At 35.4% G+C, this 19,476-nt stretch overlaps 1 protein-coding gene across 1 annotated transcript in view; it reads right to left on the bottom strand.

The window, feature by feature from the left end:
* The window catches only part of LOC137408324 (high affinity cGMP-specific 3',5'-cyclic phosphodiesterase 9A-like), a 59,915-nt gene extending 42,325 nt beyond the window's left edge, over positions 1-17,590 (bottom strand). The window contains exons 1-3 of the mRNA XM_068094815.1: positions 17,510-17,590; positions 17,246-17,289; positions 3,096-3,352 (exon numbers count right to left, since the gene is read on the bottom strand). Of these exons, the coding sequence (XP_067950916.1) occupies positions 3,096-3,183 (88 nt within the window). The 5' untranslated portion in view covers positions 3,184-3,352; positions 17,246-17,289; positions 17,510-17,590. The remainder of the gene's footprint in view (positions 1-3,095; positions 3,353-17,245; positions 17,290-17,509) is intronic.
* Between the last annotated feature and the right edge of the window lie 1,886 nt (positions 17,591-19,476).

The raw sequence follows: 19,476 nt of genomic DNA, 5'->3' as shown, positions 1-19,476 counted from the left end.
ACATACCGTACTAAAGAAGACAAGAATAATCTATAAACAGGAAGTTTAGACCTGACCAATCGAGGCATTTAATCGTGTGATTACGCAATTTGATTGGCTATTTCTGGCTGGTCTCAGGCTATGCATAGACTGATGTCTTCCGAAACAAATTTTACTGCATAATGAGTTTGAGTGATGCAATTACATAGCGTTAGCTGTAGTATTACTAACATTATTAACATTATCATTGACATTATTATTATTACTAAGGTGATTATTAGTAACATCAAACTAACAGGCAGCAAACTAATAGAATTAATAATTATAATCTGGTTGAAATTATTTGCAGTTAAAAATTCATTAATACTACATTTGAATGCTTCTTTCGAAATAAAAATTTGCTGTTTTCAAATTTATTTGAAGTCAATAGGATCTCAAGGCATACAGTGTCGACACAAACAGAATACAAGCCGGAATTCCTTGACTCGTTTTCTATCGAAATGAGACAACATCGTAACTTTTGCGATTCCTTCTGATGCCTGTAAATGAAAATTACAAGCGAGTGTTGAAAAAGCTACCTTAGAGCCTAAAGAGCAAAGAAGCGCCCGCTTTCCATTTTGACACAGGATAAACTAAGTACCACTAATTCAGTCGGACACAATGGTGCAAGAGGCAAGTCAAAACTATTTTTTGTCATGTGGCATCCTCATTTTTCAGTTGTTTCTACCAACTTAAGAACCACAAAACTGAGCAGTTTCATTTTCAATTGCAAAATTGTGAAAACTTAAATTTGCTATGATCAGTAGTCGCGCCCGCACAGCCATAATATTTGGCTCAACAGAAAGGAAATAGCAAGGAAATAAATTGGTGCAAAGCTTGTCATAGTCAACAGCTAATAATTATCTCAAATGGTTTCAGCAAAACAATTATTTTAACAAAAAGGCTCAAATACACCGTGATTGATTGAATGTCTTCAAACAAAAGCGGCAGAGTTAGCTAGACTGTCTGCTTACGTCAGCGCTTTATAGCAAGCCAGTGTGAAGTACGGCACCTCTGCATCATGGGTAATTAAATATTTGTCACTGACGGTGTAAATATTGCTCTAGGCAACAATGTCAAATAAAATCCATAAACTGGCAACAAATTTTCATAAAACTGAAAATTAGACTTTCATCAAGAGGGTCTTGGCTAGAGCATGCTATATTACAATAATATGGTACAGTAAGCGTACCTACAACGCCAATAATCCATTCTAGGAAAGTTGACATTATAGAGAGTTCACGTTATATGAACAGTAAAACGCATGTAAATTGCCTAATCTGTTCCAAGATCTTTCCAAACTTTCCCCTTTAGCCATACAAAAAGAAAAAACTTGACTTAACTTTTTTAATTTGTGAGCTGTACAGTAACTGCAGTATTATTGGCCTGCATCAACAACTTTTCTCCTTTTTTGATCTACTTCACTCATTTTATAGACCATGATTGCGGTAATTTTATAATCAGCTGATGGGAGCGCACATCTTCAACATTCTTTTACAACGAGTGGCATTTTTTTAAACAGCAAATTCTGTTCTGCAAAGTAAAACTAATAACAAATATTTTATATGTCTACAATAAAAAAAAGCAAAAAATATTTTTACTATAAAAAATGCAATACCATCTGTTCGTTAGGATAAAAAATAACTTTCGACAATGCACCAACTCCTGACATTCAGATTGGTAGACCGACGCTATAAAACCTACACCAATGGATTGCCTATAAGCATTTATGAACAATTACGCATATAGCCCATCTACCTGTTCTCTGTCGAGAGTTGGACAATCTATCAAGACGAACTAGAATGTAACAGAGGTTGTATATATAATTTATATAAGGCATACGCATGCCAAACAAATTGAATTTGAGAACTCGCCTGACTTAACACTTTATGTTATATGGAATTTTTCATGTAGTACGAAGCAAACCTTCACATACATTATTTACGTTATCTGGAACTTTATGTTATATGAGGTATACATTATAGAATCACCTACTGTATTATAATATATATAATATATTATACTATATTATTGTATAATATTGAATAATACTGCATAATAAAAGCGTTTTAACCACCATCGAACTTTGTTGATTTTGATCGTGCAACATCCTAGCAGTCAGATCACCTCACACATCAAAAACAATAGCAAATGGTAGAAAAATACTAATATTTTCTGATAAAATCTGCTAAAATTTTGTGCAAGTCCATCTTTAACAAAATCCTTGATCACTTGAATCTTAGAAGTAATAAAAATGACTTCTTGAGAGGACAAAATGCAGAAAAAAACCACCCAACTATCTACATTACCTGACTTCATTTTCTCTCAGAAATGCAAATATTTATTGTGTTTGCCAAAAGGAATTAGCCACAGTGTCTTACTGTGAAATAAGTTTTAGCCGGGGACCTATATAGCCGACCCATACTGACGCGTGCTGGTATATGGTAAAAGTTTTTAAAGATAATCGCATGGCAATGAAACGGATTATCAAAGATAAGGTCTTGTAATGAAGCACATGCTCCAGCTGTCACAAGCAAATGCTAAGGTTGCCACATTCTTAGCATTGTTGGACATCTCGCTAGGCCTACCCAGTTAAAATGCATCCATTAGTTGCAGCCAACTTTATACTATACTCCATAATGTTAACTACAGACAAAATGTACAAATTGTTCAATTGAGCTCTTGCTGAAAATGGGCATGCCGGTCAATGTAGCACAGAGGTCAATGACTCCTTGTGTTACCATTAAGGTTGTTGGTGGTAGAACAGCTGAATATTTAGTTACTAAACAGCCACCTGCCATAGGCTGTCAGGAACATTGCTATACCCAAAAGTTCAGCCAGAGGCGCACAATCTTTTAAAATTCTGACAAGCTACAACAGGTAGCTGTCATTTTTCCATGATAGACCTTATATAATAGTTATATCATTGTTCACTGCATAAGTGATCACTCGTTGATCGATACAGAAGGACAATGAACTCTCCCTCTAACTTACAGATTTGTGATGCCCTAATCATACTCTAGGAGCAGCTATTAGTGGCGGATAGTTCTAGAAAGCAACAGTAACTTTACACCTACCACGAACATCTGACGCAGAGTCGAGAGATGTAAATTCAGCCTTTTCTAGACAACCATTAAAGGTGAAGTGGACGACTTTGGTTGACATGGTTCACGTTTTCATTTCCTCAGGATCACTTGTCTCCGCTTGTCACAAGTTTGTAAGCTAGCTGCCACTGATAGTTCGAAGTGCCGAGCACAGTGGTGAATGCTTGAGTGACACACACTTAAGGTACTCCAGTCAATAGCGTGCAAAGCCTTCAGCTAATTGGTCAAATCTATAAACAAGGTGGTGCAGAAAAATAGCATCAACTGGCATGGTCATTAATCATAGTAGACTGTTTATGCAACGGAATACGTAACAAATTATGAGCCATAAATCTCTCGAAATGATGAAGTGGTTTCTTTAAATCTCAGCGGAAAAATAACAAGATATTCATAGCATACACACAACGCTTGGTGATATGAAACTTATAATAAGACCAGCTGAATGATGCTCATTCAGCGTGTCCTCATCTTATTGTAAGAGGGTGACAATCAAATTACATGGTAATGAATGGCCCTCTCTGCCTCTAAAGCTCCCAGGCTATCAGCAAGAAGCGTACTATGCTAAGCTCTGAATGTCTTGACTCAAAACATAGCCTTTTACCAGACAAGCACTTGCAGCCAACGAGCGTATGTAATACAATCAGTTGCAAAAGTACAAGCTACCAAAATGCTGTCCAATTAGCTTCGCTTCAGAGACAGGGTAGTACTCATGATAAAAATGGGTGACTAACGAAGACATAGCCTTAGGGTCAAACAAATGCTGCCCTACGATAGTAGCTATTCGACATAGCCTCAGGCCCATTCATGTGAATGAGAAGGGAAAAGATCATTTCCAAGTCGCCAAAGCTGCCGCAATAAAATACTTTTCTCATTTTCGACAGCGTTCCTATGGCTAAAGACTGCCTCACCCTGCACCCATCCTTCAGGTCCAGGTAGCTTTAGCTCTAATGCTTAGCTGACCCAGCCTAACAAGCTTGGCTAAGGCTACATGGTGTGCAAGTCACGAAACCAACTTAGCAGTCAATATAGTTGATCTTGCCTCTACTAGTACTAGACCAAGACTCGTGTAGAGAGATAAGGAAAGTACCTCTGATGCAAAAGAGCTAAGACTTGCCTCATAGATCTCGTCAAGTTATATATATACTAGCTGAAGGCCCAGCATTGCATGGATAATAGAATAATTACCTAGTAAATTTGAGTAATTTACCTGGAAAGCTAGATCTTTACTAAAATCATTACTACAAGAATACCCGCGTTTTGGGCCAAATTAAAGGTCAACTTGCAACAAAATTTATGTTACAGTTATTTGGTATCAGTTATTTGGATGAAATAGGCGCGCAAGGACAATAGATATGGTTTTATTGAATGCGTGAAGTATATTTGTGAAAATCTTTCGACGAATGAGGTTGCATGAAAGTGTAAACAGAAGCACTTTGTGTTCAACTACGTCCCATTTGAGCCATTTTGGAGAGAGATTCCAACCTACGGCGTTTTCGTGATTAACTGTTAGTTTTTGAGCTTTTAAGAGCTTGTAATCACATTTCCAAATATTTTGCACCTTCAACACAGCAGAAAAAGACAGGGTGAACCTTTTGATACCAAATAACTGTAATGTGAATTTTGTTGCAAGTCAACCTTTAACAATCGTTATGCTTAATGATCAACAGTGCGCGTTATTAACCCCAAGCAAGAGCTTCAAGTGTGAGTATCTTAACCAAAGTAATGACTATTTGCCCAAAGAATCCAATGTATTCCGTTTAGCTTAATGGCTAAGTTTACCGCCTCTAGATCTGAAGGTCCCTAGATCAAATCTAACACAGTGCGGATTTTTCATTGCTAGATTTTAATTGCTATAACTGGACACACGGTTGAACAAAAAGACAAACACTGAGATTTATATAATTATATAGACTAGATAAATTAAACAGAAAAAAAACTTATTTTTACGCAGAAAATTTATTTTCAATCAACATGCACAACATTCATCCTTCTAACTGAATGAGGGCGTTTGTTTATTTTTGTGTGCACTATAAGTTTAACTGATTTGTGCTATCTGTACTTAATATTTATAGCATTTTGGGGAAGCCTGGGCATGCATCTTTCTTTTAGTAGTTTAAGCATGCTAGCTGAAGCATGAAACGTGTGTATTATAACCAATCACCAATAAAGATTGGCAGTTGTAATAAGTATGTCCACATTTATTCCATAGTACGGCAAAGTGAAAGCCCGGTGTAATGATTTGTTTGCCTGTTAGCAGAACCAGTGTTTTCGAGTGCAATTCCACTACAAAGTGCTTTTTCTTCAAACATATTTTACCGATATAACTGGACATACGACAGGCAAACCAACTAACAAACATTTAGATTTATATATAGATTATGAGAGGCAACTCCTCATCCCTATTCCCAAATATAGTCAACTTTTTATATACAAAATTGATCCAAATCGCGATCTGTTTCATACCTTAAAACCTTTATAAGTTGGAGCAAATTTTCCTATATGAATATACTTTAATTCATTTAATTCGTTCTATAGTCCAAAAATAACCTCTGCAAGCAATTTCAGACTGCACTAAAATGGACTATGTAAAGTGAAAATTTAAAGTAACAAAAGTTCATCACGCAAAGATGGTTTGTGAAGTTTATCCTTTTGCAAAACTGCATGGCCTAAAGGGTAGGTTTTGCAACGCGTAGGTAAAAGGTGATGATAGAGATAATTCCTCTAACCTATACTAGCAGTTTAGAATAGCTTAGGCTATATATTTTGTATCATTTTATCTTTTTCACCTTTCCTTATTAGTTGGTAATGTTGTTTTTTAGCCTTTTTGCTGTCACATGCGATACCACGATGTTTATCAAAAAAACACTGCAAAGCTAAAAGTTACTCAGACTAGATTCAATAACTTTTTAATTTTCAAATCATATTTGGAAATTCAGTATGATAAGTACATAGATCATAATTAGGTGTTTGATACTACCTTTTTGCATTCTCCGCAACGTAGTTACAAACTAGGGGGTAGACAACTACCGATTTATGAGGAGAAGACAATCGCTGAGAAAATTGGAAATATATGTCCATGCATAACAGCGTAAGTATTTATGGCATCAAAAACTATGAATTATTACAAGTTGTCATACTAAAAATGAATGCTGAATCATTTGATTTAATTCCTACAAATGGTAAAAAGATGCCAAGTTCTGGACACATTTTGACAGGCACTTGTGCATCAATCAGAAATTCTGGCAAATTGAATGATTAACTAGGGCCTACTAAACCATAGTTGATGATACACTCTGATTTATTTTACGATAAAGAAAACTCACTAGAGAGATTAAAAATGGCCTCGACTTGTGCATTACTTCTAAATGCTTCAAATCAGAATAGAGTTTTTCTACAATCCTTCTTTATCTAATACTTGCATGCCTTTTTCCACAACTTTATCGCTGCCGATGTTCATCGGTGATATGCCAACAAGGGATCGTAAAATGATGTATTAGCCTGGGTTCTGAATTGATTACTGAAACTGATGGGTTTTCATTTGAAGACCAACTAGAGATCATTGGCGTAACTTTCACCCCATTTCTACAGTAGGAAAAAAAACTAATAGTAGCCTAACGACAAAAACAACTGTGTCTATTTCCTGCATATCCTGGGATTTTTGCATATCTGGTCAATAAGAGTTCAACAAAGTATTACGAGGAGAGTGCAGCGATGATACATTAACATTTAAAGATTAACTTACACAAAATGTTAGTAGATTTTATCAGAAAGTATCGTTATGTTTCTATCATCGGCGATTGTTGTTGATGTTTGAGGTGATCGGACTGGCTAGAAGTTAAAAGATAAAAATCGACTAAACTTGATCATGGTTAAAACACTCAGATTCAAGCAATTCTATACTTGCAGTTTGGCATAGAGACCAACAAAATAGAAACACATAAGGCTGCAACCTGAATCCCTTAGCCTATATGAATCCTGTGAGATACAGACAGCCATGCAGCTAGGAGCATCATTTAATTCTTCGCATATTTCTCAAGCGTTTTAACTGTGATCAAGTTTTGTTAATTTTAATCTTAAAACATCCTGGCAGTCAGATCGTCTCAAACATCAAAAACGTTTGCAAATGATAGAAAAATACCAATACTTTCTGATAAAATCTACTGAAATTCTGCGTAAGTTTATCTTTAACTCTGTTTTTTGGCATCCCATCTGAAGGTCATCTAGTGAACTTATGAACTTTTTCTCAGCGCATTATCTCCACTGACATTTATCTAACAGTTGAATCTTTGGCGTTTTATAACAACATTGAAACCGCTTCGTATTATAGGATCAAAAATATGTTTACGCTTGTTGTATAATCGGGTTAGTGGGCCCCAGTCTACATTAATGTCTGAGGTCACAACAGTTATAGGTAGTTACAAGAAGTTAAGTGAGAAGTCGGTGACGTAGTAGTGATGCAGTAGAGTGAAGAAAATGAAGGTTAGTGGAGGAGAGGACCAGCACAACTCATGTGAGTAGGCCTGCATCTATATAAAAAACACAGTTCTCTTATGAAACTTCTATCCGATGCCTTTTGAATTTCATCAATATTTTGGTTTCTATGAAAGTTTTAGAATTAACATAACTTGAGCCAAGAGTTATCTTCTCAACTGAATGATAGACCACACTAATCTCCCATCACTGGATGCCGACTATAACCATCCATTTTAAAAGTACTAGAAAGCTGATAGTCAAGTGTGCTGCGAAAGATCAGGAGTTGTGTCAATAAGTGCAGACAATAAGCGTAGGCACAATAATTCTAGAACAATTAATTCTAAAATAATTAATTAATTTGAAAACACAAATTCTAATTCTGTTTGAAGTAGTGCTTGCTGGACTATCTGGAATAGATTTGTTCTGATTTCTTTTGCTTAGATGACTATGTTTTTTCCATTAACAATCTCATCCGTTAACTCGGGCTCTGCCCCTCGAATAGCCATGCTACTGGCATATGGGCCCTCATTGCACCTTACTTTTTCTATCATCTTGTTATGTAATGATTTAATGTAAATAAAACAAACAAACAACTGAAGGCGAATGATTATTGCAGACAGTAGCAAAGCCACATGTTGGAAGTTTGATTCTTGTTTGTCCTGTATGACGCAATATTTTTTTCCTGAGCTGAACCCAAACCATGGCTTCAACCTTGGCTACAGGCACAACTCTTATTATAGCAAAAATTTGATTTATATTTACTTTTTATTGAAATGCAAATGCATTTTTTTCTTTTAAAAACAATGTGAGAAACTCTGCGTAGTTTGGGAAACTATTAAAAATGCTCGACTTTATTAAGAAGTAATTTTCTCATGGAACCATTTGTGATGATTTGGTGTGCTTGCACTACGCAAACAGGTCAATCACAAACTAAAGTTATTAACATATTAGTTACGTAATCAAATGTCTACTTGCTTAACTAAACAAAGCTTAATGCTATATGAAACGGCGTTATTAGTATCGGTTCACTGATTTTGGAGGGCATACCTTGAGATAGCCTAATATTCACCAAGATAGCCTAATATTCATCAATATAGCCTAATATTCATCAATATAGCCTAATATTCATCAAGATAGCCTAATATTCATCAAGATAGCCTAATATTCATCAAGATAGCCTAATATTCATCAAGATAGCCTAATATTCATCAAGAAGCCTAATATTCATCAAGATAGCCTAATATTCATTGAGATAGCCTGATTTCTACCAAAAAACCAAATCGTTCTAAGAATATGATTACTGGTGATTTAGAGCATGTAATATCTTGAATGAATTGCTAAAAAATCTAACTCATTGTGTGACGCTGTTAATCAACGGAAGCAATATTATATCATTACTGATATTACAGTTAAAAACTGATTAGATTGTAGTCTTGAATTTTAATTTAATTATTTATAATAAAACATTTAAATATTCCCAAAACAGCAAAAGTGAAATCTACTATTTGCATTTGCAATATAAACATGAAAACAGCCCCATTTTGTAATTCACCGTATAGGAGCTTAGAAAGCGTATTTCATGAGCAGCGGTAAGAATACATAACTGGCAGCATTTGCATGCATCATCATATTAAGGCCAAAATAAGGAAATAAATTTCAAATTGACTCTAACAAATTACAACAAAAAATTATTGCTGTAAAAAGTTAGTAGAATTTCTACATCACATCTCTTTCGAATGAAATACATTCAATAAAAACTTTATCAAAGAAGTCACGCTAATTCTATGGTTGTTGGTACAATACAGTGGACCCGGGTTACGGCGCTCCTGTCCTACGGTTTTCCACCTTGGGATGTGGAACACAAAGTTTTTTCCAGCTCTTGGTTACGGCAATTTCCTCCCCGTACAACATCAAAAATGTTTTTCTCGAAATTCAAATCTGGCGGTCGGTGTGCTTCATACATCGCAGTCACGAAGATGCCGATACGCTATTCGCCAAAATCCGTCCTACAATGTCTGAACGAGATACGATGCCTTCTCTCAGTTCAACATTCTTCATGTTTTGTAAAGGCTTGATTTTGCATGAGTGAAACGATATCAAATTTATTGTTCATTTTAATGTTTAATATAGAATTTACCATAAGCTTCAATTCATTATATATTGCTATAGGCCTACAACTTAAATTTGTTAGCCATGGGTCCTAAGATTGATAATGATGTTGAAAAGAGAAGAAAATTACATGTACATAGTAATGCTATATTTTATTGCAGATCATAACCACTAAATAAGTAACTATAGTTACTAAAGCTAATATGCTATTTTGTTGCTAATTTTTGATATGCACAGTATGTATAAAAATTTTTGATTTTTTTATTGGGGTCTTAGCATTAGATAATTGCTATGGATTCTTATACCCCTCTATACGACATTTTCGCCTTACGATCACAACACCAGAGCGAACGAATTTCATATGGCGGAGTTCAATGTATATAGAAGTCAAAGAGCAATCTACTCACAACAATTACGGGGTCTACTGTATTTATAAGTCAGAGCGCCCGACTCCCAACAATTACAAATGTATGAGTCATGCTGCATCACAGCAAGAGAGAATTTATTGAGTGAGAGACGCTGCAACTCGAAAAGGAATCCTGGGAAACTAAAGTCACGTCTCATCGACCACTGCATCAACTCAATAATTTCTTTCACTAAATAAATTTTGCTTCGATGATTAGTTCCGATACAGGTTGATCTAACGACAGGTGCATTTCCTGGAGCGATAAAGGCAGAATGGCTGCACATCGTTCATCGCACCAATAGAAAGAAGTATTTGTTTACATACCAGCTCTAAACTTTAATCTACATATGAATATGTAGCGCGTTGACAGAGTAGTTTAAATCAAAGCGTTTTAGAAAATAGAGGCAATGGCAGAGCTTGTCGTGTTGACGTCAAACCTGAAGCAACTCAAAGAATTGCGTGCAGCTTTGCTTGAACTGGTACACAGAATAAATGCATTGAATTACACGCTGATGCACTGTGAAAGCAGTGGTAAGCTTATACAACCGCCATTTTTACCACCAACACTTTTGTTTAAGTTGGGGCCAACCGTCCCATCAGAGGTATTATAACCAGTAATACTGTAACTGATACATACAAGAAGAAAGATCAGAAAACTTTTTTATATTTGCTCACTGCAATTATAGCTCGTCAAGCCATTGAACATAAAAATACTTATGAAGAATTGTCTTATCAGTTGTATCGCGACTCCGCATAATCAGAAAATCATTAATTAACCTGCTACTGCTGCTGCTGGAGAGATGGGTTGCTTAATCACCCCGGTGAGACCAATCAACAATGCATCAAAATTCCCATTAATGAGAAACCACATCGTACACAAGTAAATTGGTACAGAGTTGTTAGAGCAGCAGACCAACGATTGATAAATCCAAGACTGTACGCAGTTGTCATTACAAATAAGAACGCAAACAAGAGAAAACACACAGCAGCTGTTTTAGAATCTGTCAATAACAGCATTGATGACCTGTCAAAAACGGCAGCCATTACTTGGTCTCTGGGTCTCCGCACGATACTTCTATCTGCACTCGTTTCATCGTAACTCCAGACGCCCAAAAATCATAGTAGAATGAACGTTAAAAATAAACTTATCCTAAATTTTAGTAGATTTTATCAGAATGTATCGGTATTTTTCTATCATTTGCAATCGTTTTTGATGTTTGAAATGATCTGATTGCCAAAATGTTTGAGGATTAAAATCGACAAAACTTGATCGTGGTTAAAACGCTCAGATCAAACGAGAGCGTGATTATGACATCTATAATTGCAAAAAACCCGACAGAATAGAAACCCATAGCACTGCAACTTGAATGCAATAGCTGATATCAACTATCGCAATGACAAAAACTAATGAAGTCATTTCGCATGTACTTTTCTTTTTAGCGTTTTAATTGCGATGAAGTTTTGCTGATTTTAATCTTAAAACATCCTGGCAGTCAGATAACCTCAAACATCAAAAACGATCGCAATTGATAGAAAATACCGATACTTTCGGATGAAATCTAGTAACATTTTGTGTAGGTTCATCTTTGAACCCTCAATCAAGAGTCAGCAACATTGGCATGAGCCACTGAGGAAACAAGAGAAGACAACTAGCCAGGAACGCTCTTGGCACCAGCAAGCCATTTGGCTCACTACTGACAATGCGACTCTTGGACCACTCGATGCAAGAAAAGTCCGCAAGGCAGTTTTATCGACATCTGTGTGCCATTTTTACGATCACGATTTAATTATTTCGATCAAAAATCTAAATATCTGGTAGTTGAAGAACATAGTATACATAAAGATGCTGTTTTTCCAATAGTAAACAAGGTAAGGCATTACGACTCACCACGCATAACATTTACAGCGAGAGTAATTTTATCTCATTAAGGCGGCTTAAAATGTTAATGGTGGTCAGGTAAAGTTCTGTGTACACTAGTCGATAATCTGTTATTAGTTTTCTACTGATTTTTGTGACCGACAATTTGTTTAGCAAATGAGCATATTATCCAATTTATATTACTCACACATCCTAGCTCCATGAGAAAATTGAACTACACTCGATTATTTTGGGTTGTTTGTCGCAATCATACAATCGTAACATCGTTTGCAAATTGAACAAGTAGAAACATCAGTTCAGTCGATTTTTCATTAAGCATCTCATGATTATTGGTTAACTCTTTCGCTACCGTAAGCCGATGTATCGGCTTTCGTGGTTATGTAAGTACATACCGTAAGCCGAAGTATTGGCTTATCAATAGGGTTTCACTTTTTTATTCATTATGAAGCCCCCACATTAGCTAAACCAATAAAGGTTTGTCTCCAACGAAACAACCTTGTTGCCAATCACATGCAACCAATAAAAATCTTTTTGGCTCAACAATTTAATTTCTAATTATTTTTCAAAACGGGAAAACCAGATCGTTATCGCCATGGCAATAATAAACACACCCCGTTAGTTTAACACAAGGAAAGCGTCAGAAATTTTGCGAAATTAGGGTTCACTAAACAATTTTATACTTATCTTGTAGAGAATTTTGTTCTGAATAAGATGGATTTTACAGTAAAACGATATCTGTTTTGATTCTCGAGATATTGTTGAAATACTATCGATATATCGGTTTTTCGAAAATCCATTTGAATCAATTCGGGCAGAATAATCGTTCGGTCAGAATTTAATGCGGTAGCGAAAGAGTTAAGACAGTCAAGTTATTGACATTTGAAGACATTGTAATTAGTAAAGGGCATGGTCATGGTAGCGGCACCCTGGTACAAGGTTGGCAACGCCCTAAATCTGAAAAATTGTGTTAAAAGTTAGAAATTTTGCGTAAAACACTATAAATAATTCGGTAATAGTTTGGAGCAACCAAATGCAATATTTGTAGCTTCTTTGTAGCTTCTATGATGAAATGTCAGCCAAGGTAAGGAAAAAAATGAGGCGTCCATTTTAGATTATGAAAAGTTGAGTTTGTTTCGAAACAGATTTTTGAATGAATAAAGATCTAAAACTAAATAAAGAATTAATGTGGCAGAAATGCAGGTAAATCCTTCAACACGCAGGTTAATCCTTCAACACGCAGTTGAATCTTTCAACACGCAGGTAAATCCTTTAACACACAGGTACCAGTTCACATATATCCTAAACCTTCTGCACTTATCTAAAGTACTGCAAAAGAATTATTATTAAAAAAGCAGCAAGACTTACCAGAGAAGACGAGGGCATCTGAGCGCAGAGTTGATATGAATGAAGAGCTCGCGCTAACTGCCGATTAAACGATATTATTGATAAATATCTACGCGTTCGAGCTCATTACTATGAAAGCACTCTAGGGCAGCTGGTTTAAGCGGCAGCAGCAAGGTTAGTAACACCGTCTGGAAGAGCTGCGCCACATGCTAGACTATGTTATAACCGTATGAAGTTACCTAACAGACGTGAATGTGTCTGGCAAAGGGGTATTTGCTGACGTCAATACCTCGAGTTTGCTATTCAGTCAAATATAGTGAACAACTAAAGGACAAAAGGGCGGAGAGAGTTTAATGGAAAGAGTTTGTGTGTAAGTGTTTCCCACTCAAACAAATGCAATAATGATCGGATTAAGTTTTTGTTTGCAGAGCTTTTAAGACGAGACTAAGTGCTTTCGCCTGTGTTGTTGTGCGGTAAACATTGAGCCTTTACGCAGAGGAAAATTGCAGGTTCATATTCTACCCTGGAGTTGTCCGTCTTTACCGCATTGTTTTCTATGTTTTGCATTTGCAAAATGTATGGATATTTTGATCTTGAAAGACTGTTGTCTCTATGAGCTAATCCCATAAATGATCGTAAAACAAATGAAAACAGCCATCTTCAAAAAATCCTTTGAAAAAATGCAGATGGGAGGCTTTAAAAAGTTCAACTGCGGTAAGCTTGCATAACAAAGACCTGCAAATTTCATGCCATTCTCATTCTGCGTTTAATAATGAACTTACACAAAGTATTAGTAGATTTTATCATAAAATATCGTTATTTTCCTATCATTTGACAGTTGAGGTAGTCTCCCTGTCAGGATGTTTCAACATTAAAATCAACAATGCTTGATCTCGGTTACAACACTCATACCGAGCGAAACTGCAATTATAACGCCTTCAGTTGCAAAGAGACCGACAAAATAGAAACGTATAACACTGCAACTTGACCTCAATAGCCGATATCAACTATAGCAACTAGTGACATCATTTCGCACATATTTTAATTGCGATGAAGTTTTGTCGATTTTAATTTTAAAATATTCTGGTAGTCAGATCATCCCAAACATAAAAAATAATCGCAGATGATAGAAAAATACCGATTCTTTTCGATAAAATCTACTAAAATCTTTTGTAAGTTCAGCTAATGTTAACAATATGTTAACAATATGTTAACAATGTTAACATATTGTTAACAATATGTTAACAATATGTTAACAATATGTTAACAATATGTTAACAATGTTAACAATATGTTAACAGAAAAGATGAACAACTTTAAATCTAAGTTATTTTGATTGATTAGTAATTTTATTATGGTTTTGGTTCTGCTAATGGCTGATGTCAGTATACATTCCTCCGTGGCTTATTTACATCATATTGTAAAATTTTCTTTACTACTATATATCAACATCCCTCTAAGAAAAAACTACCCTACGCCGTTCTACGGTTCCACAGAGGGGGGCTTTATGTCAGATTCCCTTATTCCTATTACCAATGCCAAAACGATTCTTACAGGAATAAACCCATTGTTCAATGAAGACGCATTGGGCTACTTTACGCTAGCTTTCAGAGAGAGAGAAACTATGTGTGAATATCCACCCAGCATTCTGGGTGGATATTGGTTTTAGTTCCTCCCAGTCCCTCCCTCTTGAAGACTATGGGGTTGTCAGTTTAATCTCGACGGTTTGACCAATGGCACAGTGGCACTGGGTTACATGTTACCAGCAGCAGATTAACTTCAATCTGACCGGACTTCAACTCAATATTCGATATATTCGTATTCGCAATACTCGTACTAGCAGCTCCCTGCTAAAATGTTTTTGAATGTTTACACTAAGTTACATCATATCCATTTTATAGTTATATCAAATTTTAACATTGTGCTTTTTAGCCCCACGTAAAATAATCTGGTTTTAAAATCTATATATTAAAATATGTAATACTAATTTTATATTTAGAATGTTTTAACATATTATTTTTATATTGCGTCAAATAAGGCTGTTTGTATGTTCAGATTATGCGATATAATACGGGCTCTCATTATAAATTGTGGGATTTGAAGTCTTTAATTATAGGCTATTTAAGACAATGTTTTTGATTAATTACATCAAGTATTATAACAATGGTTTTAACGTCAATTCCGCAATTTTGCAATCAAAGTGATTGTAGTAACTTCTCAGCAATTTGGATATAAAAAGCTATTATACAAATACGTGAATATAAGTTGAAGAGAAAACAACTCCAATCTATGAACAGTTCTGACCATACTTGTGAGCCTTATATGAGCTAGTAACTGTGGCAGAAAAAGCTAATTTTCACTGAAAATGTTATATTTACTATTTTCTGTACACCAAAATCAGTCATATCAACAGAATTCACTATGAATTTATATTTAAACAGTTTTAAATAGATTTAAGTATGTATGACCCGTTACACATGAGTATAAGTGGCATTAGTATGGTATTAGTAAGAACTCATCAATAAAACTATGTTTTCGTTTACTGCCTAAAAGTTTGTATTCTAAAGACATTGGTTAAAGATAAGAAGTAGTTTTATGCGTCTTTTATAAATTACTCATGATGATGCAAGTTTTGGATGCTCATTGACTTTCATTTTTGCAAAATGGATTGACATAGGATCTTAAAAAAATCTACGATACAGCAATGTAAATTTTAAAAATTGAAGTATATATGAATAAGTAATTTGTTTTCAATTGAATTTTAATAAACAGTAACAACGGAAATTCTGGTAGCGAAAACTGGGACGAGCTTCTAACAGCAAACTAGAAACTGATTGGACGGGTAATACAAGGCTTAAGATGAGCTGACACAAAACTTTACAGGGTATTTTTCTCTAATTTGTGATTGTTTTTGATGTTTGAGGTGATCTGACTGCCAGGATGTTTCAACATTAAAATCGACAAAACTTTATCCCAATTAAAACGCTCAGAAGAAAAATACCTGCCCAGATTTTTTCCAAAATGATGTCAATAGTCATGCAGCTGCCTGTCTCTCTCATTACTGAGATTGGCTATTGCATTCAAGTTGCAGTATTATGCGTCTCTATTGACATATATTTTATTTTGTATTTGCTTATAATTGTTGGAATAAAACTTCAAATACAACCTCAGATTTAAAACTAGGTCGGTTAAAATTTTTCCCACTGTTTTAATATAAGCGCTATGTAAACATATATATATATAGGCCTATGTATATAAAGGTCTATATGTAAACATACAGACGTCATAATCGCACTTTCGCTTGAACTAAGCATTTTAATCGCAGTCAAGTTTTGTAGATTTTAATCTTGAAACATCCTGGCAGTCAGATCACCTCAAACATAAAAAATAATCGCAAATGATAGAAAAATGCCGATACTTTCGGATGAAATCTACAAAAGAAATTGGTAAGTTCATCTTTAACCTGTTTTCATAATTAGTAGAGTGCTGGTAGACTAGCAAAAAGAGAAAAATAAATCGCTAAAAAGTCTTCAATTATTTATAGATGAATTCAATAATTTGAAAATTTCTAACATCAATTGCAATTCAGCGAATATAATGTAACACAACTCATAGAGACAGCATCTGATTTGGCTAAGCATCTGATTGGTCAAACACGGAGAAAATGTTGGATCAAGCTGAACTGTTCCGTTTCTGTTATTTAATAGATGTACATGTATATCACTACCAGCTTTCTACTAGTAACGTATTTGAACAGCATTCAGTGCGGACTAAGCTTGAATGCTAGCATGGCATCAAATCCAAAGTGATTTTACTATAATGTAACTTCAATATTTGCTGAGCATGAACGAATCTGTTAAGATTTTGTAGCTGCCGCAACAAAACAGGACAGACATGTGATCTTGAACTTACAGATAACCAATGGTCTGTCTTCACCTGTCTGTATCTGTCTTCACCTGTCTGTATCTGTCTTCACCTGTCTGTATCTGTCTTCACCTGTCTGTATCTGTCTTCACCTGTCTGTATCTGTCTTCACCTGTCTGTATCTGTCTTCACCTGTCTGTATCTGTCTTCACCTGTCTGTATCTGTCTTCACCTGTCTGTATCTGTCTTCACCTGTCTGTATCTGTCTTCACCTGTCTGTATCTGTCTTCACCTGTCTGTATCTGTCTTCACCTGTTCACCTTCTGACAAATTTGCTGTTTCAGGGTGATATCTGCTCAAATCTTATTAGCCATGTGTTGATCTTGACCGAACTTTATTATTGCGCCTATAGATATATATTTATAGTACTTTATTGGCAATAATTTCATTTCAAACAGTAATGTTTTAATGTTATGCAATAATAAAACAAACAAAGGAAAAAGGGCAACAGTTGGGTACTAAAATCATATAAATTGTTTAACATAAAGTGTTTAAAATACCTTTCTCTGCTAAGAGAACGAATATTAGCTGAAAGATTATTAAAGCAGCTAGCAATGACATTTTCAAAATAATTGTTAGATGTTGTATCAATTTGTTCATATCACATAAGTCGAAATAAGGTGAAAACCTGTATTTGTCATGAAAAAATTAGAAAAAATCATGAAAGATCTTGAAACCTTTAGTTGAAGTAGAATAGGCATTTATTATAGGTAAAGTAAGAAGATGCTAAGATCATTCATTAGAATAGCCTGTGATGTAAATTTGCAATTAGTCGAAACGCTCTTTTTTGTAACAAAAATATATCATTTGTGACATACCTTGGAGCTAGATTATAATAAATGTGTATACCATAAATCATATGGCAAAAGATAAACTGATAATAAAATGCAATGGCAGATTTTGAGCTGATGCATGGCCTAGCAACGATATATGAAGAATCTAAAAATCAGCAGTGAGTCCAAATAGAGGAACCCGTCTCTTGCGTATGCAGTTTCAGTGCTACAAATGGCTCAAACTTATAGCAAACAGCTTCAGAGGTCAGAGGTTATAACATATGCGCAAAAAAACACATTTACTATGAAGGTTTGTTTTTGGAGTTATCTGCCCTTGGTTAATCTAACCGCAGAAGTATGTGGTTTTGTCAAGGTACGGTCACACGCGCCGATCTTTTCATCGGTTTTGACCGAAATCACGGAATGTATGAAAAACACAGAATTATTCGGCCGAAATTCACAGAATTGTCAGAGCTGTGCATGCACATCCAAATCGTCAACGAAACGCTTTTAATTGGCTAAACAAATTATTAGCGAGCACAATTCTAGCAGCTTTTGTAATTTTTATAGTCCGAGGCACATAACGCAACACTCAAGAAAATACTAACGCGATTTGCTTTCGCAAATACGATGCAACTGACTTGATTGCGCTAAAGATGGCAACTTTTTCTACAACACAACTTTTGCTGCTAAAAATAAATTGTTATTATTAAAAAAGAAATGCGTTGTACCCATGCTGGCCAAACGATAAAGAACCAACAATAGCGCAATCTAGGCAGTTGCATCATATTTACTATGTTGAATTGCGCTGGTACTTTTATTGTGTGCTATTATACGTGTCTTGGACTATCACTCGTCTTGGACTATCACTCGTCTTGGACTATCACTCGTCTTGGACTATCACTCGTCTTGGACTATCACGATCGCTAGTAATCTGTTTAGCCAATTAAAAGCCGGTGTGCAAGCACAGCTCTGACTATAATTCTCTTCTCTGAATAATTCTGTGTTTTTCATTCATTACATGATTTCGGTAGAAACCAACAGAAAAATCGGCACCTGTGGCCGTACTTTTACAGTTTCTCACCTAGCTAGCGGCCTAGTAGGCAACTAGCAGGTTTATAGTTGCGTCAAAGCTAAGCGTAATAGCCTGTGGAGAGAGCAATAATTAGCAATTAAACACGGTCAATAGAGATAAGCAGGTTAGTCAGGCACAGATACAGACACGCTATTGTTTAATTGGTCAACCACCTTTGAAATACGTGCCTGTTACGCACTACGCGCTCATAAGGAGCTTGATGGACGCTGTACTATAGCACTTGCTGAGGCAAGAACTTGTCATTTCGATGGGGTGAAACATTGGATGGATTAAAATATAGCATTAAAATAAAGCATTGAAATATAATAATAGTAATATGAAATATAATAATATAAATAGTATATTATATT

The sequence above is a fragment of the Watersipora subatra genome, chromosome 11 (assembly GCF_963576615.1).
Source record: "Watersipora subatra chromosome 11, tzWatSuba1.1, whole genome shotgun sequence".
Lineage (NCBI taxonomy): Eukaryota > Metazoa > Bryozoa > Gymnolaemata > Cheilostomatida > Watersiporidae > Watersipora > Watersipora subatra.
Note: the sequence above shows the minus strand (reverse complement) of the source record. Positions and strands in the feature narration are given on the sequence as shown.